At 42.4% G+C, this 22,049-nt stretch overlaps 1 protein-coding gene across 1 annotated transcript in view; it reads right to left on the bottom strand.

The window, feature by feature from the left end:
* shank1 (SH3 and multiple ankyrin repeat domains 1) overlaps positions 1–22,049 on the bottom strand; it is a 114,867-nt gene that overhangs the window by 2,995 nt on the left and 89,823 nt on the right. Inside the window, exons 16-26 of the mRNA XM_073857293.1 lie at positions 11,987–12,069; positions 11,699–11,823; positions 11,412–11,547; positions 10,043–10,123; positions 7,407–7,415; positions 7,227–7,253; positions 7,069–7,125; positions 6,343–6,455; positions 6,071–6,191; positions 1,689–5,253; positions 176–1,078 (exon numbers count right to left, since the gene is read on the bottom strand). Of these exons, the coding sequence (XP_073713394.1) occupies positions 176–1,078; positions 1,689–5,253; positions 6,071–6,191; positions 6,343–6,455; positions 7,069–7,125; positions 7,227–7,253; positions 7,407–7,415; positions 10,043–10,123; positions 11,412–11,547; positions 11,699–11,823; positions 11,987–12,069 (5,220 nt within the window). The remainder of the gene's footprint in view (positions 1–175; positions 1,079–1,688; positions 5,254–6,070; positions 6,192–6,342; positions 6,456–7,068; positions 7,126–7,226; positions 7,254–7,406; positions 7,416–10,042; positions 10,124–11,411; positions 11,548–11,698; positions 11,824–11,986; positions 12,070–22,049) is intronic.

Genomic DNA, 22,049 nt, shown 5'->3' with positions numbered 1-22,049 from the left:
CAAGCCATCTTTCAGCTCATGCAGCAGCCCAATCCAGATGTTTCCAGAAGTTATCAATCCCAAAATTATCAATGTTTTGGTAATAGCTGGTTTTTGCTCATGCACTACCCCTTTCTTGCCCTAATCCCTCTCCATCGCTGTCCTGCCTTGTGTCTCTTTTTTTGTCTCCTCTCACCTGTCCATCACTCTCCTGAGTGCCCTCTCTATGTTCATGCGATGGCCAACCCTGGTCACACCCAGGTCCAGGTAGTCCTCCTTGGTAAGAGAGGGTAGGTGAGTGCCATCGATCTCGTTGTCTAGAAAACGCTCTCTGTGTTCACCCAGGTTCAGATAACCGAGCCAATCGGCTACGTCGTACTTGGTCCAGTATGGGAGTGGTTTGGAGGCAAAGGGTTTTGTGGGTGAGGGGGGTGGGAGGTGTGGGTAACTCAGGCAAGTGGGGGGAGGAATGGAGTGGAGAGGTGGGGATGAAGTCCCTGATAGGAAGTGGGTGGGGGATAGGGAGCGAGAGACAACCAGAGAGGAATTTGGTGGTGGTGGGGCACCTGAGGGGGCAAAGAGAGGAGGAGAAGGGGAGAAGTAGGGGTCCCCAAGGGGATTTGCAGGTGAGGGTGGAGTGATGGAACCACGGAGATCATAAAGACTGCTATAGAGGGGAGTGGTGGGGAGAATGGGAAGTGATGAGGGACGGGGAGGTCCAAGCTTGGGACGGTCGGAGGGAGAAATTAGTGGGCTGGGTGCTCGTCTGCGTTGAGCATGATGGGACTCAGCCTTACGGGACTCACGGCTGGGGATGAACTGAAACTCAAGGGCTTTCGTGCGGTACACGGGTCTGTGTTTGGGTGAGGTGGGGTATGGCGAATACGAAGAGGGGGAAACAGGTGAGTGGGATCGGGGAGGAAGCTGGGATGAGGCAGCAGGGGGCTGAGGGGAAGGAGATCGAGCCCAGTTCGGGTAGATCGGCTGGGAAGAAGGGGTGGGGGAGGGAGACAAGGCAGGCTGAGAGAGATGAACAGGAGATGGGGAGGAAGAGCGGACAGAGGGAGGACTCAATGCACCTGTGGAGTCCTCTGAGAACCTGAATAGAGAGAAAATGAAAAACAAATTAAGGCAATAAAATAACAAAGAGACAAAGACAGGGACAAAGAGATTGATGGCAGGGAAAAATGTAAGGGAGATAAGACAGACTAAAAAATAGATTTTAAAAAAATTGTTATTGTTTTGCTCTCATTGGAAAAAGATTGAAAAAGAGAACATACAGCAATGGTTTGTACTGCAACAGTTACCTGTGTCTGATGTGGGACAGACAGATGTACAGTGTGATTAAAAGCAGAAATCACAAAAAGAGAGGAACAGTTTAAACACACACAAACACAGTTAAACAGAACACAGAGATCATTGGTGTTTGAAATCTTGCCAAAATTATAATGTCTCAAACCAAACAAATCTTAATTTTAGTGCATTTAGATAGAAATCTAAATAATCTGTTCCTTTCTAAATTAGGCTAATCCTAAAATCTAAACAGTTCTCTCAGCAAGCTCATTCAAATGTGCTTTTATGTTACTTCAGTTTGACTCATGACATCCCAAACCACACAATGCTCATGCAGTTTAGAGATCCTCATGCCACATGCCTCAATGCAGACATTAACACTTAGCCATGCATCTATACTTATAACAAATAAATACCTATGTCTGCTCAGTGATCTCTGAGCTCCCCAGCTCTCTGTTCCTTTGCTCCTTTGCTGTAATTTGGAGCTCAGTTCATTGATGATGCTTGCCTTCATACTAGACATAGGAGGATGCAGCTTTCGTGCCTCCATATATGTCCCTCCAGTTTGGCCCCCTCCCTCCCCCAAAGACTGCCCTGCCCCGGCCGACCCATCACCCCACAGAGGTTTTATCTCTGGAGTGCGGGGTCGATCAAAGTACATTACAGAGGAGCGAGCAATCCCTGGCCCTTCTCTCATCCCAAAGCCATCACGGGCATTAATATCCTCCTCCTCTCCCTCTTCTGCCTCCTCCTCCTCCTCCTCGTCCTCCTCCCTACGCCGGTGGTATGCAGGGGGTGCCGTGCTGGTTTGCCATCGAAGATCCCCAGCACGGCTGCCTTCTCTGTACCTCTGTGTTTTTGGGTAGGTGGATGCAGTGCTGGCGGCTTTGGCATTGTGCATTTCAAATGTTTGTCCATCACGATAGCTCATGTAAGATTCTAAAAAGTCTGCTCCACTAGTTCTGTCAGTCTCTGTTGTGCCTCCTCTCTCTCCACTTCCACCTAAGCTCCCCATCCCTGCTCTCTCCAACCTCTCTCTGATCCCACTCCCACTAAGTGCAAGAATATTGTCTAAGTGATGGTCGCTGCTGCTTCGGCTGTCCAGCTCTTCAATGCCAGAATCCACAACTGTCTCCTGGGACTCACCAGTCTTGGCTGCAGCTGCACTGGGCGGTGGGTGATGCTCTGCGCTGGGCCGCCGGCTACTTCCTGTAGCTACTGTGGAGACGGTTGCCAAGCGTGTGTGCGGGGTGACAATGGCAGCTGTGGTAGTGCTAGTGGCAACAGTTGTAGAAGCAGTTAAGGAACAGCTTGCGGTCACAGTTGAGGTGCCTCTGTAGGAGACAGAGGCTGCAGCGGTGGAGACTGTTGCCGGCGGCCCACGGTAGGCAGGTGGTGCTGGGATAGAAAGGGGAGGTGGTGTGGGAGAGGAGGAGCGTCCTGTTGAGTGTGTACTGTTATATAGGTGTTGTGATTGGGAAAGGCCAAACGGTCTATGGTAGGATGTGGGTGGGGGTGGAGGTGATACAGAGGGAGGAGGTGGTGGTGCAGAGGGTTGCAATGTGGAGGGAGAGGGAGGTGGAAGAGGATTTGGGGAAGATGGAGAGGGAGATTGGGCAGACTGGGTCAGGTTGGCAACCTCACTGTCATAGGAAGTAAGACTGGAAGTTGTGGAATCCCCTGCCTGGGGTGAAGGCAAAGGGGTATGAGGGGGGTATCCTGCCATAAAGGAGTCTTTTGAAGAGGGAGGAGGTGGCGGGGGAGGTGGTGGTGGAGGAGGAGGGTGAAGCTTTTGACGGGCTGACAGATTGTTAGACATCATCCCATGGTAACCCATACCACGGTCAAAACTATTGGCAAACTCTAATGGTGGAGGAAGAGGATCAACAAACACAAACTCATCATCTACATCCACTGAGGGAGCTGGAGGAGGAAGAACCATCAAACCTGAGCCACTTCCACCTTCACCTCCTCCTCCAGCTGAAGGACGTGTAGGTGCCACTGTTGGAGGAGGGGATGGAGGTGTTAAGGAAAGGATGTATGCACCAGCCTCACTCTCCATCCTTAAAAATGAGGGACGTCGTGGTTGCTGGGTGGTTTGTTGAGTTGATTGCTGTTGTAACAGGGTCTGAGCTTTTTCCATCTCTCTTTCCCTCTCTCTTTCCCGTGACCTCTCTCTCTGACGCTCTCTTTCACGTTCTTTGTAGGTGGGCTGGTAGTGCTGAGATTGGTAGTGGTGTGTGTGGACAGTTTTATCTTCAGAGAAGCGAACCCTCAGACCTTCTCTGGGAGCTGAGGTGCCAGCGTTCTCCCTATCTGCACGCTCGCCTCCCCCTGCTTCCTCACCCCAGTTGCTACCTGCTCCACGCAGAATCCTGGGTGATGGAGGTCGTGTGGATGTGGTGGTAGCAGCTAGTGAGGAGGAGGTAACAAGGTATGATGAGGAGCTGGTGGATTGGGTAGCAGTGGAGGTGGCAGAGGAAGATGAGGCCATGGAGTAGGAGAGATGTGAAGTAGGTTGTGCAGTGGATGAGGGGAAGCCCCCAATGCTGGACAACTGACGGCTGAAGTGGTGTTCCGTGGTCCTCTCCCTACGTATACGTCCATCATCCTTCAAGGCACGTTCCCGTGCTGCTAATGCTAAGCCTAGTGGGGATGAAGGATCCAGAACTTTCCCTGTTAGTGGGTGAATAAATGTTGTGGTGGAGGGTTGCTGCTGCTGTTGTCTACCTCCTGCTCCATAGAAGTCAGCAGGTACAGACTTGGGCTGGTAGTCCCCAGGAGGAGCAGGTGAGGAGTACTCAGGCAAACCAAAGGCAGGAGGCATACTGCGCGTGTGGTGAATAAAAGTATCACCTGAGAACATTCCCTCATCTATTGATTTGGATGGCCGCAGGCGAGGTGAAGGCTGGGTGTTCAGCTGCTGTTGGGATGTCTGGGTCCGTCCTCCAACTCCTCCTACTCCACCCAACTCTTCCTCAGCAGAGAGAAAAAAGGAGGCACTCTTCCTACGTGCTTCATGGAACCGCTCTCGATCCCTGCGAGCTGCCCCTACTATGGCAGCACCAAACTGGCTAGTAAAGTCCAAACTCTCTTGAGTACGTAGTGATGGCACTGATGGGGGTGGAGGAGCAGGTACAGAGGGAGGGGCTGGTGGTGGAACAGTAGGTGCGGGTGGGGGAACAACAGGTTGGGGTTTAGAACTTTCATTCTCTCCTGGGAGAGGCGGTTCAGCTTCCACACTGCTGCCTTGGCTACTACGACCACTACTGCTGGTAGATGGGGCCTTAACAATAATGGTGGGAATTGGAATAGAACTCTTCTCCATTGACCCCTTTCCTTCCAGTGTGCCCTGGCCCTGCCGCAGATCCTCCACCTTTGACTGTTTTACCAAAGGCCCCTTCCCTCGTCGGCCACCAGCTTTTGGTACACCCCCTGCGCCTATTGCACTGCGGTCTGTCCTGGAAGGCTGGCTTTGAGTAGTCTGCTGCTGCTGGGGAATCACTGTAGCAACACTAGTGGGTGGTACTGCATTGCTGTAGCCCCTTCTTAGTGCTGCAGCCTTCGTCCCTGCAGTTCCTCCAGCCCCTGCAAGATCCCCTGTGTAGCCAATCACCTTCCTGGAGGCAGTTCTGCTTGGCACAGAGGAGTGGGCTTGAGCATGGGAAAAAGGAAGAGCGTGGTCTCCTGTTCCAGATCCAGTTGGTGGCCCCGGGGACCTATCCCTGGCTCCATGGGTGACGTGCACTGACTGTGAGTAGAGCTGATAATGTGCAGAAGAAGAAGTGGATTGGGACACAGAAACAGAAGGTTGCTGGGATGTCTTGCCCCTAAAGCCAAGAGGGGGAGCCGAGGAGAATGGGGGCTCAGGCGGGGCCGTAGTAGGTGGAGGAGGGATGTCATCTGGGCCGGGCACTGAAAGACTACGTGCAAACTTCATGGCTGGAGGATGAAGTAACTGCTTTTCCTCTTCAGGAACCCCTGCAAAGCAAGAAAACAAATAGAGTAATGCAAGAAGTACATTGCCATTACAAGACAAATTGAGCAAGGGAGAACAAATGCAAAAGGAAAAGTTGTTGAAATGAAAGAAAGATATACTTCAGAAATTTTTACAACAGCTGAAAAAAAATCTGCAAAAAAATGAAAGCATCTTTTTCTAAAATAAGCAGAAGGCAAACAAAACAAGGCACAGAAATGAGGCGAGTCCATCTTGTAGTATGTCTGTCTGTCTGTCCGTCAGCTTGTCTGTTTATTACCGTGACTGGTCTTCTTCCAGCATAAACAGGTACAAGCCATTTATCACTCCACTTTTGGAAAGCCATTTATGTGTCAGTGCAGACAAATTCTAGTAACAGTGTATTATAGAAGGACAAATACATTACACAAATGAGCTTTACGTGATGACATAGAAAGTCATACAAGCAACAATTATACTAACTACCAACATGGCATGCAAAACAAACAAAAACTGTTTATAATAATGAATTACTAGAACCCTAGTAACAATAAATAATTAGAACCCAAAATATTTAAACATTGAACATTTGAATTACATGTTGCCATTACTTTATTTTTATCGCTATAATCCATTCAACCCCCTCAAAAGTATTCTATAGACTGTTGCTGCAAACTGTAAGACACAGTCACTGTTCTAGAGCATAATGCATTAATACATGAATGATAAGCATTACAGCACATTCACAGCTGCTCTAAATACATTTACCATAGACGTACAGCAGTATGGTTAAACAGACAGACAGGTAGGCAGACAGTCAGACAAACTAACAGACAGCCTCACCGATGGACTTCTGTCGCAGCATACCGTGCGGTGGGGCATGGCCAGACACAAATTGACCACGGTCGTAGCCTAGCCCTGCCCCAGATGATGTCATCCCCATTCCTGACTGGTCAAAACTTGGCTATCAGAGAGAAAGAAACATTTGAGGGCTTACACTGTAGATGATTCTCTTAAAACATTATGTACCATTTTCTATGTACAGGTTACAAGTTAAACAAAATGACATAAAATGTAATGGTCTCAAACATTATATATAGGGGCCACAAACACACCTCATTATAAAACCCTCTTCCCCGTTCTCGTTTTACCCCCTGAACCCGGGGACCAGGAGCCTCATTAGTACTGATGGTCTGCTGTGCTGCTGCTAAAATCTCATCCAGTTTATCTGACACAAGAAAAGGAAAAATACTTTACTGTGATATAACCTTTCTTCCAGGGGTAAGCAACCATTTTGACATGAAGTGCCATTTTGTAATATTTGTTTAATCAAAAAAAATGTTATTAATAATATAATAAAAATTATGTTATCATGTTATTATTTTGTTTTATGGTGCTACTGTATTTTTTAAGTTATGAAGGTTTAAATCAAAACAAACCAACTGCTGTTGAATTGATATTAATTGGAATGCACAACCAAAAAACGAGATTTCTGAACAATTTAAAAACGGATTTATCTCGTTTTGCAACGAAACTCTTCATATATGTTTTTTGAATTTTTCAGAAATCTCGTTTTTTAGTTATGCATCCCAATTATATTGTTACTTAATAGCCTGTTTCAATTCAGCTGGCTGACAAAGTGAAAAATATGTTACATTTTTAGCATCTAAGTTTCTATATAAAAAAATCGAATCGAAAATTTCCCCTCTGTAAAAAGTTTATTTCATGCTCATCAACCTCTACGCAAGTCAAAGTTGGCACGTCTGCCTAAAGTTGCCAACCCCCGATAAAGTATCACAGTGCCTGTCTATTAACCCTATGAAAACCATTAACCCGCTTACTCAAAGCCATCTGATAAACTGTCCTCTTCTTCTCCGTAGCTTGTGAAGACTCGAACTCTGTAACACATAGACAGCGATCATCATATAAGAAATATTTTCATACCCGTAAGGTCAAGTACTTCGTAACAAGACAGACAGGATGAAACAAAAAGCTTTACCTGATTTTTTTTTCCATGGGGCAGAGGCTGAGCACAAGCAAATAGAAAGTTGTAACGTAAGGTTAGGTCTGCAGTAATACTGCACAGGTTAATGCTGTAATCACTTTCCATCAACTCCCAATCCTTTGCACAACCTTAGTAAAATATTAATTTAAAGTTACTGTAAGTGATGCTTCTTACCTCTGTCCACTGTGTAAGGCATGCCAGGACAGACAAAGAGATTAGGGAGGTTATAAAAACAGGTTAGTTAGGGTTCAATCACTATAAAGCACCCCACAAGCGTGTAGGAAGGGTTCATAGTGAACGAGTGTGTAGGAAAAGTGTATATGTATATTTGTTATAATTCTAAGTGTATATAAATCAAAATAAATTCTATATATCCATGACTCTTTTTTTATCTAGGGATAAATTTAATAAGTTGATCTGCCTGTTAAAACCATTTAGGAGCCGCTCTCCCTGTTCATTTCTGTCTTTTTAATTTAAGCTTTGCTGTCTGGTTAAAAAGGTCTCAGTTTAGAGAGCTAATTCACGAGTGATCTTGTCTGTGAGGTGGGACTCAGCACCAGGTGAAGAGGTGAATGGATCTGAAAAAGGTGAGAGCTCTTCACTTACATCAAATACTGCATTTGAATGGGCGTATGGTAGATGCCAACACTTGCACATATTTAACACCTGAGACTAATTCGGCACACTGAGAAGAAGATGCAGCAGAAAAGGCTCAAATATACTTCTACTTTTCTGCATTCCACTCTGTCTCATGCACAGTTGAGCATGCAAATATACTCTAATGTCTGTGCACAGGGCCACACACGGACAGTGTGAAAGCGGACAAGCGAAGCATACTTGGGGTTTAACACGTCAACAGCAGTCTGATGAGGTTAAAAACATTAAACTTCTGCATCTTTTATAACAATGTACATGCAATAATATTATACCCTACATAGTAGCATTTTCTAGCCATGAACCGCCTACATAGAGATGAAAAGACCTACTGACCGACATGAAAAATAAACAATCACATTTGTAGAAATTTAGAGGCAGGTACATATAAAAACACTGATTGCACATTAACAAAATTGTGTAAGTGCAAGAAAACTGAAAAATGTCCTATTTAAGTTAAACTTAAAAAGAATAGAAACACAAACTTGCCAGCCTAATGTTTAGTACTTTCTTATAAGTGCTCACTGTAATGGCCTGGCACCTTGAGAACAAATAATGTTGCTAATAATAATCCTACATTAACGACAGAATCATAAGAATTAGGCATTTAAAGGAAAACGCCACAGTTTTTCAATATTTTACTATGTTCCCACCTCAACCCAGACGAACCAACACACACCCATCCCTCTTCAACCCGCGCACTTCATCCCTGCACAGCCGCGCATTGTGAATGTGTTAGCACCCAGCCCAGCCCCACTCACTCCCCAGGATCCAAACAGGAATGAATCCAGAAGCCACCAAATACCATGTTTTTCTTATTTAAAGACTGTTATGAGTAGCCACGAGTAAGTATGGTGGCACAAAATAAAACGTGGCAATTTGTTAATGATGTTACTGCACGCCGAGGTCAAAGTGCTGCACACTAAGTGCTCTTCTGCCATACAATATAGTTCTTATTTTTTATCTGCTTAAAAAATCGCCACTTTTATTTTGTGTCACTATACCCACTCATGCAACTACTGTGTAACAGTCCTCAAATAGGGAAAACATGGAAGTGTTTGGTGGCTTCTAAATTCATCCCTGTTTGGATCCTAAGGAATGAATTGGGCTAGGCCAAACGCCAACACATCCACGATGCGCTGTACAAAGATGAAGTGCGCGCATTTAAAAAAAGATAGGTATGCACCAACTCATCCAAGTTGAGGCAAGAACACAGCAAAACATTCAAAAACGGCGGCGTCTACCCTTAAAAAGAACAAAAAAAAGCCCTCTAACCTACATTAGTTACAATGCCAAAGGGGACTGTGAACGCCGAGAACATAATTTGGGCTAAAGCGAAAGGGAAGGGTGGAACATGCCTCGGTGGACTACAGGTGAGGTAGGGTGGTTTAAAGGGCGACAGGATAAGGTGTATCTATTTAAATACAGAACAAACAGTGTTTTTTGTGGTGTTTTTCTATTCTGTTTTCCTCCTTGTTGTATAACACTGACTGCCTGGTAAACTAAATGATTGTACGTGATGGTGGCACCATGAGCCAGCTCATCCTGTGTCTTTCCAGCAATGCCCACCTCCTGTAGCGTTACTACAGCAACACACGCAGCACTCACTAACCTGTTTTTTTCTAATAGCCAGAGGTGTGTGACCCTTAGGAAGGTGGTTTAGATTCGGGTTGAGGGTTAAAGCTAAGAGGGGTGCAGGTGGAGGACTGAGGGGTAAGGTGAAGGGCAGGGGGGTTTAAGGTTGGAGGTTTGGACAGTTTTTGAGGGGTTACCTGTAGTGGGGGTGCTGGTAGTGACAACTTAGTTGTGGAACTTCTGAAAGAACAGTGAAATGCATTGAGACTTATTTACATTTATGGTCTCTCTCGCTTACTCTCTCACTCATTTTATGTCCATGTCTCTCTCTATGTCCGCGACATCCAGTTTAAACACTTCTCTCCATAATTGTTATTGTGATGTTCTATTTCCTGTCAATGCATTACTGTGACAGTTCACTCTCTTCTTCAATCCCTCCCATTTTCAACTATCTCAGCTATTCCTTTTGGCTCCTTCATCCTCTCTGACTTTTCTTTCTCATATTGTGACTGCCCTCTCTCAAATGTCTGGAACTGTCCACTAGTATTTTTCATTCTGTCCTCCTCATCCTCACATCTTACCCATCTCTTCCAGTTCTGATGTCATAGATTTGGAGCGCAGAGCGATAGCCGGTGTACTCAGTCTCTTGCTCTGCTGTGGGACTGTGGAGAGAAAGTGACAAAACCACTGCTGTTATCATTACATTTATCATTATTATTATTGCAACTTATTCATAAAATAAACAGGTGAGTAGGCATAAGCCATATTAGGGAGTATATCAATCAGTTAATATCACAGGCCAGACTACTGCTTTGCAAATGCCTTGCCTTAAAGCTGTCATTTTAACAGGGAAGCTGCAATTTTTTTTGCATTCCATCCAAGCAAAACAAAGCTCTTAAAATATAATGATTACTCACCAAAAAGTTGGGCATGCAAGCTTAGAAATTTTGAAAAGTAGATGGGGTGGTTTCCCGGACAGACCTCATCCTTGTCGCAGACTAAAACGCATATTTGAGCTATCTTAACTTAAAAACATCTTGCCCTGACATATCTTAACATATATCAGTGCCATTGTTTTGTCTCAAGATGCACACCAGTATTGTTTTTGTATGGTATGTTTGTAAAATCTACTTTAAAGGGGACATATCATGGAAATGTGTTTTTTTCCATGTTTAATTGGGTCCCCAGTGCTTCTGTCAACCTAGAAAATGTAAAAAAGAGCAACATAGTAACTTTGCAAGCATGTGAAAAAATAGGTCATTGAAATTTAGCTCCCCTTGTGATGTCAGAAGGGGATCTTATTATAATAATATCACCCCTTAATCTGCACTATCCAACCACAGCACTGCCTTTTAGTACAGAGAGGGACAGAGAGAAAATAATTGACAGCACAATTGAGTTTTAATTTCAACAAACCACCATTATGGCGATCAGTGTTTGCATTTCATCAGCTTATTTGCATTTTAAAGGACACACCCATAAACGGCCCATTTTTGCCTACACCTAATTTTTGAGCAAAACGCTGAGATAATTCCATTTTTGTGAAGGACTTTTGATAGAGATCAGATGCAGAGCAATCTTTAAAACACACACGGACATACAGCTGTTTGCCCTAGGGCAATACTTCCGGTTTTTATAAGTTGCGGAAGAGCGCCACCTGGTGGATAATAACCCGTCAATGGCGGGGAAAGATCTGTGTGGTGTTTTTAGCTAAAACTTCACATATGTACTCTGGGGACACCATAGACTTATTCTACATCTTAAAAAAGTCTTGTGAAATGTCCCCTTTAATATCCTAATATATCTTAAGCCTAGTCCTGGATTAATCTAAACTCTGTCCAGGAAACCCCCCAATAATTTTTGCACCCACAGACTCAACCAGACAAACTATTAATTATAAACATGTTAACGTAGAAATATGTGCATTTGTATGTAATTTGTATGTCTTACTTTTCTTTCTGATCCCTTCCTCCATATCAGGATTCCGGGTAACCATGACAACCTTGACCATGAGGCTGTTACCGCCTTGTCTGATCATATTGACCACTTGCCTGTGTCCAACCTTAACCACATTCTGACCATTCACCTGAAAAAGAGGAGAGAGAGACATGTAAAAGGAAGAACAAAGAAAGTGAGTAAAAACCAAACAAAAAAAACATAAAGAAAGAAGTTGAGTAATGAGGATTATACAGAAGAAAGAACAGACTACAAGGTCCAAGATGCAGTTTTGCAGCCACCTCAATAAGGAAGTCTCCCATTCGTAGACCAGCTCTCCAAGCCACGCCTCCCTCGTCGACAGACTCAAGGTACTGCAGTGCTGGAAAGGCTGGGGTGGGAGTAAACTCTTCTATGGGGGTCTGAGCTACAAAGACGGGACATGTGTACAATCAGTAAACCCTGTGGTGTGCATATCCACATAACACATGGAAAATCATGGGAATACATGAGGAGAAACTGAGAAAGAAAATTGATGGCAGTCGTTTTGTGTGATTACAATTTTAAAAAGCTTCAAAAATACGTCTTACCCTTGGCTCCTCTTAGCACAAAGCCAAACCCCTCATTGTCTTTTTTTTGCAGGAGGACCGTTTTCTCCTTGATTATATAGTCACTGAGAAACAGACACAGAGAAGCGAGAGAGAGAGAATAAGCGAGAATAAGAAAGAAAGGAAATCAAAATATCAGTGAGAGTGAAACACATTAATTGAAGGGAGCAGCGGCACACCATCAGAGGGCAACAGAAGGCAGGGGACAATATGGGCAGAAAAGAATTAGGGGGAGGTAAGTATCTTCACTGCACCAGGACACCAAAAGATTTAAATCCTGAATGAACAATTGAGTGAGGGATGGGGTCACAGGCCAGAGAAACTAAGAGTATGGTGTATGAATAAATCTTTTTAAGACGGCCTGCGCCATCTGTCTGACCCTAAAGGGGAAGTGCAATTCTTTTCAATGTTAAAGAAAAAATTCATACAAAAATGAAAATGTTTTAAAGATAGATACATTGATACATAGATACATTGGCTCAAACAATGGTGCAAGAGAGCAAGACTACCTTTTGGTGACCATGTCTATGAAATCCAGACTAAAGTCTCAATCTTATTAGGAGATTGGAGCATCAATGTAGGCACAGTCATGGCTTCCTAAACACTGATTTCGCTTGAAATTGCTTTATTCAGTCAATATTTAAGACATATTACGATTTTATTTTAACAAAATGTTCTCTACAATATGTAGGATGATTTTATAAAAATCACAAAAACACTGGGTTTTAGTTTTCACAGACTGGGTCAGATTTTTTCTAACAATGGGTCTAACAAAATTAACATAACAAAAACAGGTATACATATCACCATTTTGCAACTACTGTGCATTTCTTGATTTTGTAACACTAACACTTTTACCCTTCTGGTTGTTTTTATTCACACTGGAGCCCCCTTAGATTGACTTCATTGTTTACAATGCTTGGCTTCTGTGCTTTTGCATCAACAAGTGCATTGCAGTTCAGAACACAATATCATCATACTTCAGATCTGTGTTCAGGAGACTTAACCAACTGTTCAATCTCATTGCCAGAGGACCAGAGACGAGAAACTGGGTGACAGGCAGAGCCAATGTGAAACACAACAGCAGGTCAGACCACACATGGCAATTTTCCTGCTTTAAAAGCTGTTACAAGAAACACATTTGGCGGGAAACCAGTCACTGGGACTTGAAAGCTGTCTGAAGTCCATCCATCTCTAAAATGGACAGACTAGTCTAAACAGGTGTCATGTACTTATATTTTTATGGGGCACCAGTGGCAGTCCTGGATAAGGTTTCTTAATTTAACCCTTCCGTTTTCTGAAAGACATTAATTTCAGGATTAAAGTCAGGATTAAATTCTATCCTAACATGTAACCTAATTTGTAAACCAAGATAAAATCAGGGTTCCCACAACTTAGTCCAAATTCAAGGACCTTTCAAGGACTTTCCAGATGCAAATCCCCCTCAAATTCAAGGACTAAATGTGTGGACACATTTCGAGTGAGAGCAAGGTTACATCGTGTTACCTTTTAAGATATATTGTTACAGTTCCCTTTTGAGGGAACTCGCGCTGCGTCACTGCGGTGACACTTTGGGGACGCCTCCAGGGGTAAGTGCGCCTGAATGTGTATATCAAATTCAACCAATGGCGAGGCTTAATGACAAAGACAGGGTGATGCAGGAAGTATATCGCTATCTGAAATATTGCCAAAGACAGCGTTACGGGGACGCAGGGAGTATGGCAAGGAAGACACAGCGTCTCGTTCCCTTCTCAGGGAACAACAATTACATACGTTTCGTTTTTATGTGTCAAACACAACTATGCAAAAAAGCATTTTGGTATGAATTAACATTCGCATACTGAAGATATAAGCATTTAAAGCGAACAGTTTAGCACGTGTGGTTAAAAAGTCTAGAATTTTTATGATATTATCCTACACTACACAGAGAATAATATGGATTTTTCCAGAAAACTTCTTGCATAAAATAGATTCAAGCACTTTCAATGACCTGTATCTATGTATGTATATTTTCAAAAACTTCCCAGGGCCTTGAACCCCCCCCCCCAGATTCACAAACTTTCAAGGACCCGTGGGAACCCTGTAAAATTTACACGCAGTGATCAACAAGTGTGAATGTTTACAAGATACCAATCTTGAATAGCCTATAGTTCAAACATCACTCAGCATACTCTGACAAAACATCGGGAGGGGTAAGACATCATCCACCCACCATAGTAACACAACTGGCCTATGAATTGCAAAGAGACCACAGATCTTATATGTGATGTTCATATGTGCAATAGGCACTGTAAGCGAGATGTTGGTGGTTGCCTAAGCAACGGGCAGAACCGAATATAGGAACTAGCCAGACTAATATGCAGACATGCACAAGTAAGTAATACAGTACACAGGTTTGGCAACGAGTGTGAACAAAATTAGTCATTCCCCACGCCAATGTTCACTTCGAAAGAATCTCAGCAACACGCCCATACATAATGTTTTCAAATCAAAGTACAGTATCCTGGACAAGTTCATAACCGGTCGTAAAAATTCTAAAGGAACAAGATGGTAAAAGCTTGGCTGTATATTTAGGCAAAGGAATATTTGCTGTGCGTAATAAAAGGTTGTGATCGCCATGCACACATCTTTCTGGGTTTACACAGGTAATGAAATGATTGCTGTAATATTCTGAAAGACAATCTCTTAGTTTTAAAACCTATTGAGCTGCTACTTGCTGCCAAAACAGACTGCTACCTATAAAAGCAGCAACCTCTTAACCATCATGAAACCTAGCAAGAGCGGTACTAATACGGTATATAGGTAGCGTTGAATGAAATATGTGTTTATTTTTAATCAAGAAGTATTTTTCGCTGACGTTAAAGGACAAGTTCGGTATTTTACACTTAAAGCCCTGTTTTTCGATTGTTTATGATGAAATAGAACGGTTTTGACTGAAATTTGGACATATGAATTTTCGGGTGTTTGTGTTTCACCTTCCACCTCTACAATGGGTGTATAGGTGCCCTGGAACAATCCTTCCTAAAATGCATTAAACCTTCATTTACAAAGACGTGAAACTCACCGAGTGGTCAGGGGTGTTCACTGATATGCTCACACAAAAATCGCTGCAAACGATGCTTTCCAACAGGTGTTTTAGCATTCGTTGTAAACTTGTGGACCTATTTTTCCAAACGCCTCACACCGTTGAGAGCTTGAATAATAGACACTCCAGCCCAGTTGGTGGCGATAATCCGCCTTTGCCAATTGCAAGAATACAAACAACGTTCCCGGCGCAGAGTAATACCGTACTTCACAGCACATCTAATACAAGTCAATGGAGTTGGACAAAAACTACGATAAAACCTGTTAGAAAGCATCCCCTGCAGCGACCCCCGTATGGGCACATCATTGAACACCCCTGAGCACTCTGTGAGTTTCACGTCTTTGCAAACGAAAGTTTAATGCATTTTAGGAAGGATTGTTCCAGTGCACCTATACACCCATTGTAGAGGTGGTGGTGATACAAGAAACACCCGAAAATTCTCGGGCCAGCATCATATGTCCAAATTTAATTCAAAACTGCTCTATTTCATCACAAACAATCCGAAAACAGGGCTTTAAAGGCGGAGTCCACGATGTTTGAAAAACGCGTTGGAAAAGGAGACGGGCCGACTACCAAAACACACTTATAGCAAATCAAATCAAATGCCGGGTTGCGTATGTGTGGGGCAGGTCTATCAACAGAAGGTCCAGATTCTATTGGGGTAGGGGCGTGTTTGTTTAGGTGATTTCAAATATCAACATTGGCTTTCAAACATCATGGACTCCGCCTTTAAGTGTAAAATACCGAACTTGTCCTTTAATTTATGACGCAATGATTCATTAAAATTTGGCCCAAGCAATGTATTTTAGCCTGTATACTTTTGTTGTCTATCTTTTATTGTAGTCCCGTAAAAAGTTTTTAGGCTCGCTTAAAGTGGTTTTTGTTTTGTGCGAAAAAGATTTAATGCGAATAATGGGAGATAAGCGCATATGAAAAATAAATTCTGACGTACTGTAACAATCCCACGTGAATAAGCGTCTGCTTCCATTGATGTATTTGAAGCCCTGGAATGTTTTAAAAAAACAACTGCAAAAGTTAAATTGTTATATGGGTGAGTAATGGCAGCTATCAAGTTTATCAAATTTTTGAACAAGGGTGCTAAAGGCTCTGAAAATGCATTTGGTCATGATGTTCCAGCGTATTCCAAAGTTTCTTTGGTCAACATACTTACATACCTTGGTCAATTAATAATGTCAGTATCCCGCTATCCCTGGCATAAGTTTTAGTGAGTTAGATGAGTCAGTTACTGTTTAGTGAGTCAGTCTGGTTGTTTGTCTCACAGTGACTCTGTCCTTCCATGACTCATATGGCCAGTGAATTCATGAATCATGTGCTGTAACTCAGATAAATCCCACCAGAAACATTACCTTCATGCTACAAACCCAAAAAGTGCAGGTATGTGTGCACAGCTGGGAAAGGTGTTTGTTTGTGATCACTGATGTGGTTATTGTGAGGGATCAGGTTAATGTATTAACATGCTAGTGCTATAAAAGCAGGGCTCAACAATAATGTCGGCCCAATGGTCTGGGCCAGTGTGAGAGATTCGGGTCACTGATGGAAAGCTCACACTTCCTAATGAGGGCAAATGATGCTATTAATTCATTATGTTTATGCATACAAATGCTGCTAGTGCGATTGCTGGTAAATGTAATCTGTGGTATTATTCATACATTAAAGGGATAGTTCGGCCAAAAACGATATTAAACCCATGATTTACTCACCCCCAAGCTGTCCGAGTTGCATATGTCCATCGTTTTTCAGACAAACACATTTTCGGATATTTTAGAAAATATTTTAGATCTTTCAGTTGATTAAATGTAATATTACGGAGTCCAGCCATAGTCCACGACCTTCAAGTCCAAAAAAAGTGCGTCCATCCTTCACAAATTAAATCCAAACGGCTCCAGGATAATAAACAAAGGTCTTCTGAGGGTAACCCGTGCGGTGTTGTTGTAGAAATATCCATATTTAAAATTTTATTAACGTAATTACCTACCTTCCGGTAGCGCCGCCATCTTAGTCTCATCCGCATTCAGGATGAGAGCTTACGCAGCGTACAGAGGTTTCTCTGCTGCTGCTCTGTCCCCCCGCCCTCCGAATTTGTCATACGTCACTAAGAAAAGTGCGTACACAACGCTAATACTCTCTCCTGAGTCTAATGGACACACTTTTTTTGGACTTGAAGGTCGTGGGCTATGGCTGGACCCCGTAATATTACATTCAATCAACTGAAAGATCTAAAATATTTTCTAAAATATCCAAAAATGTGTTTGTCTGAAAAACGATGGACATATGCAACTTGGACAGCTTGGGGGTGAGTAAATCATGGGTTTAATATAGTTTTTGGCCGAACTATCCCTTTAAAGTAAATGCATTTTCTTGATCTTTCTTTTCACATTTCTAATTCAACCAGTGTATCCCAAAGTGCTAGAGAGTTTAGTCTCCACCATGTCGGACAGAAAAGCCAAATTATAAAAATGTGTTTTAAGCACCTACAAAACGTAATAACATTTTTGACTAGTATGTTTAACATTTGTTTAATGACATTACTGTACTTTGCTTGCTTGAAACATAATGGCATAAATAACTGGCCCCATAAGTTTTAACTTAACATTGGCAATATAGCAAAATTCTACCAACTAGGATCACACGCTCAAAAAGCATCAAATTACTTTCTTGCAAAAAGTGCAAAATGTACAGAAAAGCACATTGTTAAGTATTGATACAAAACAAATAAATTATTTTACATATACAAAATGGCGCTACATAGCATTAAAATTGATTTGCTGGCTTGTAATCATAGGGGAACCACTTTAAGCACTATATAGCACCTACAGCACCCATCTAGAAACATTACGGTACATTCACACGGGGCATAAGTGTTAACGCTTCTCATTTATTTTTAATGGGGGCTGTCATGCGTTGCCGAACTGAATAATGGATCCGTCAATGTCACGTCACTGTCGTTGCTCATGGCAAAAGTTAAACATTTCTCAACTTTTAAAGCCCCAACGTGTGCATCAGCCAATCAGATCGCCTTAAGCAAATAACCTAGTGCGAGCTAGACAATTACATTTATGCTAGGGGTGCACCGAAATTTCGGTCGCCGAAAAATTCGGCCGAAAATGGCATTATCGGTTTCGGGCTGAAATAAAAAAATCCAGCCGAAAATGTAAACCGAAAATGAATGTCAACCGCGCCCTCCCATCCGTGCCCTAGCGCTTGGGTTTCACTCACGGTGATCAGTCGTCTCCCACCCCACCCCTTCGTGCTCAAGCAGGTTTCACTCACGGTCTAGCTGTTTGCACGCGTCTGCAAAGATTAAGCATGTCTTGATGTGTAAACTTTAGAGAGAGTCCGAGCAGGGGCGTCGCTAGACCCCTTTTACTGGGGAACGTGCCCCAGTGTAAATCTTTTGTACCCCGGTGTAAATCAGGGCAACTAGTGCAATTCTTTACAAAGACAATCGCGGAAAAAACGGATCTAAATGCAATGTAGTTACCCAATGTATGCTTGTAAAAGCGACGAAGCAGCCGCACTGACGCGTGCACGCAAGTTTCCATGTCCGCGCGCGTCTTTGCTTTTATCCGCGCAACCGCATTCAAAAGGTGATGCCACGCGAGTGAGCTAGCTTATGAAAACATGACTAGACTAAAGTAAGTAATAATAATGATAATCTTATTTTGATCATTCGATCATTATTGGCTTCTGTAGATGTACATCAGAAATGTTTTGTGCAAAGCAGGGAAAGGGAAGCAGAAAGGAGAGATGATGAGTTTATAAGGGAGGTAAGACAAACTTCATCTTCTTCACCCTGTCAGGTCTCAAACATTAGAGGAAAAATCTCAGGAAAACCTCTTGTCAAGTCTATACAATTGATCAAATAACCCATGACAAAGAGACAAATAGCTCTAAAAAATAATATATTTCATATATTGTGTTATGATTCATTTAATTTCATTTCTGTACCTAATGCTAATTTCAGACCTTATTAATGTACAACTTTGTTCTCTTTTATAAATGTTTGCAATTTCTTTATGGTTTATTAGATTTTTCCCATCTGCTTTTTGCTGATCCGAAAAATAATCTGATCTGTGCCTCAAAAACTGTAATGTGATCCGAACTGTGAGTTTTTTTATCCGTCACACACCCCTAGTAAAGTTAGTACACAGTGAAAGCCTTAAATGCAATTGTACTAATAGTTGGCATAATAATTTATTTCGGTGTTTCGGTTTCGGTTTTTCGGCCTTGTTTTCCTTTTTCGGTTTTCGGTTTCGGCCAAGAATTTTCATTTCGGTGCATCACTAATTTATGCAAGACCGGAGCATGTGTTGCGGCCACTGTGATTGGCTGTTGGAAAAACTTTTTTTAAGCCACTAGCCAGACCATAAAACAAACAGAGACCGGAAGTTAAACTCCATCCAGAAGCGTAACCGCGTGTGCATCCAATGAAACAGTCTATAGACGGTTTTTACGGCAAAAACATTAAAAAACGGCTTTTGTGGCCCTAACTTTCTGTGACTTCTGCTAAGAATAAATAACAACAATCTTTCTAGAGTAGATTATTTTTGCTAACAAACAAAATAAACTAAGTAAATTACCTTTGCTCAAATCATAGCTTACTACACCGAGCTAACGTTACTGTGTAAAATTAACAGATCCTTACATTCTTGCCTGACTGCCAAACCTCTCTTTACACAATCCATCCTCGTCGTCTCCCCTCGTCTTTAGGAAACCGAAACATTTTTATTTTCGACAAGGTATTTATTTCAGAGGTCAGTTTAGTCACTAGCCAGACCGATAAACATACAGAGACCAGAAGTATACTTTGAGCCAAGCGCGAAACCTTGGCAACACGTGTGCATCCGACATCTATAGTCGTTTATAGCACTATTCATGTTTCTAAATAGGTGCTATAGAGGTGCCACATAGCACCCAAAGTGGCCTCCCCACGACAACGAGCCAATTAACCACTTTTAGTGCTATTTAGTACCATTTTTTGTTAGTGTGTACAAACACCTTTAAACAGAGCAGGCTGAAGATCTTCATCCCTTTCTAGACTTTTATTTAGGATTGAGGCGTTTTCTCAGTCAATTTTCTTTAGGATCGTCTGATTGCATGTTTATCTACACATTCATATTTCACAGATTGCTATCTACCTTAATTATATCTCATGGCTGATTTAGTAGCAGCATGAAGATCTGTTGCTATTTTCAGTCTATTCTGTCAACAATCAAACCTTTCAACAAACAAACAAACTCAAAAACCCGAAAGCTTTTGTTTACAGGCTAAAAACCCAAATAATATGGAAACATAGGATAATGTCATATGTTTACGTTTTAAATGTAAAGTATTTTAAATTAAAACAGGAAATTATTTTTTATGTTTAAAAACATTATTTATAAATTCAATTAATTTTAATCACTTTTATCATTTTAATAAAAGCAATTGTTGGCAAGTCAAGGAAAAATCTTTTTAAAAAATAAAAAATTCTCATTGCTAAGGCCTTGCAGTGTCACTTATTTAATACAGCCTGATTATCTGTATTTTTAGGCTGTGAATGGATCATTTGAATGATGAGTGTTTGTCTTGCACTGTTAGTGAGCCTTTGTGGGCAACTATATGTGTGTCTGTGTCCAAATTTCCTTACATTGTGAGGACCAAATCTCCCTGAATGGATAGTAAACCTAAAATTACCTGCATTGTGGGAACCAGTCAACAGTCCCCTACCACAAAAATGGCTTAATAAACATACTAAATAATGTCTTAATGAAAACATAAAAATGCAAAAGGCTTCTGTGAGGTTTAGGGGTTGAGGACAGAAAATATCATTAGCTCCGTGTAAAAGGCTCAGTATAAATAAATCATGGTTAAGAATTTTTACCATGATGTAAAAATGTTTTGTGTCCAGTGTCCGTCAGGTGCTGGTGAGATATTGTTTCGACTATACCATACTGTACCCACATGCTGATAGTCACACTGTACACAAGCTCAGCCTTCAACCCACTCCATCTGTTCATATCTCTCTCTCTCTCTCTCTCTCTCTCTCTCTCTCTCTCTCTCACACACACACACACACACACACACACACACACACACACACACACACACACACACACACACACACACACACACGCACGCACGCACGCACGCACGCACGCACGCACACACACCAACTCTCTCTCTCTTTATCCTTTACTTGAATCTTTTAGAACTCAACTATCTAAACCACTAACTCAAAGCCAAATCTAAAAGCTTTCTCGGAGCATCACGAAGATCATAACCCCCCGGCCAGGGTCACTCATATCTCCCTTTGAACTCTTTCTTAGATTCCTTTGAGTGTCACCTCCTACCCCGCTTTCTATCTCTGTTCTCTCTTCTCTCCAACAGTCCGTCCACACTCCTCCTCATTTATCTTCTGCAGCGCCTGCACAGAGGGATGCCAACGGTGGCCATTCTCCATATCACCCACTCATCTCTGCCCAGATAGAAAACAAGCCAGGAACGAATTGATGTGCATTAAAAAGTAATGGTCTTGCTTCGGGATGGCACTCCCTTCTTAAAGTTACAGACGTCTTACACCCTAGTAACCTTCCCTGCCATACAGTACACCACCTTGCCCTTTACTCTATTTTCTTGTATTTGAGCATTGGGTCTGTCCTAAGATGGGATACAGACACAGTTTATCAAGCGGCTGCATCACTTACCATACGGTAAGCCTACGCAGCAAGCATAAAGACTAGTACTAAACACAATCTCGGAGATGTTACACAATTTTTAGAGTGACGAAGCAACATCCAGTCCAATAGTAACAGGCACGCTGTAATGTAGCACATCACAAAACAAAAGCTGTCAGTAAATGTAAGCTGTCATTACACTTCCCCATTCATCTCACCATTATGACTTTCCAGCTTTTGTTGAACAAAAAGAGAAAGACTAAGCAGAATGTGCATGTTTTTC

The sequence above is a fragment of the Misgurnus anguillicaudatus genome, chromosome 19 (assembly GCF_027580225.2).
Source record: "Misgurnus anguillicaudatus chromosome 19, ASM2758022v2, whole genome shotgun sequence".
NCBI classification, from domain to species: Eukaryota; Metazoa; Chordata; class Actinopteri; order Cypriniformes; family Cobitidae; genus Misgurnus; species Misgurnus anguillicaudatus.
Note: the sequence above shows the minus strand (reverse complement) of the source record. Positions and strands in the feature narration are given on the sequence as shown.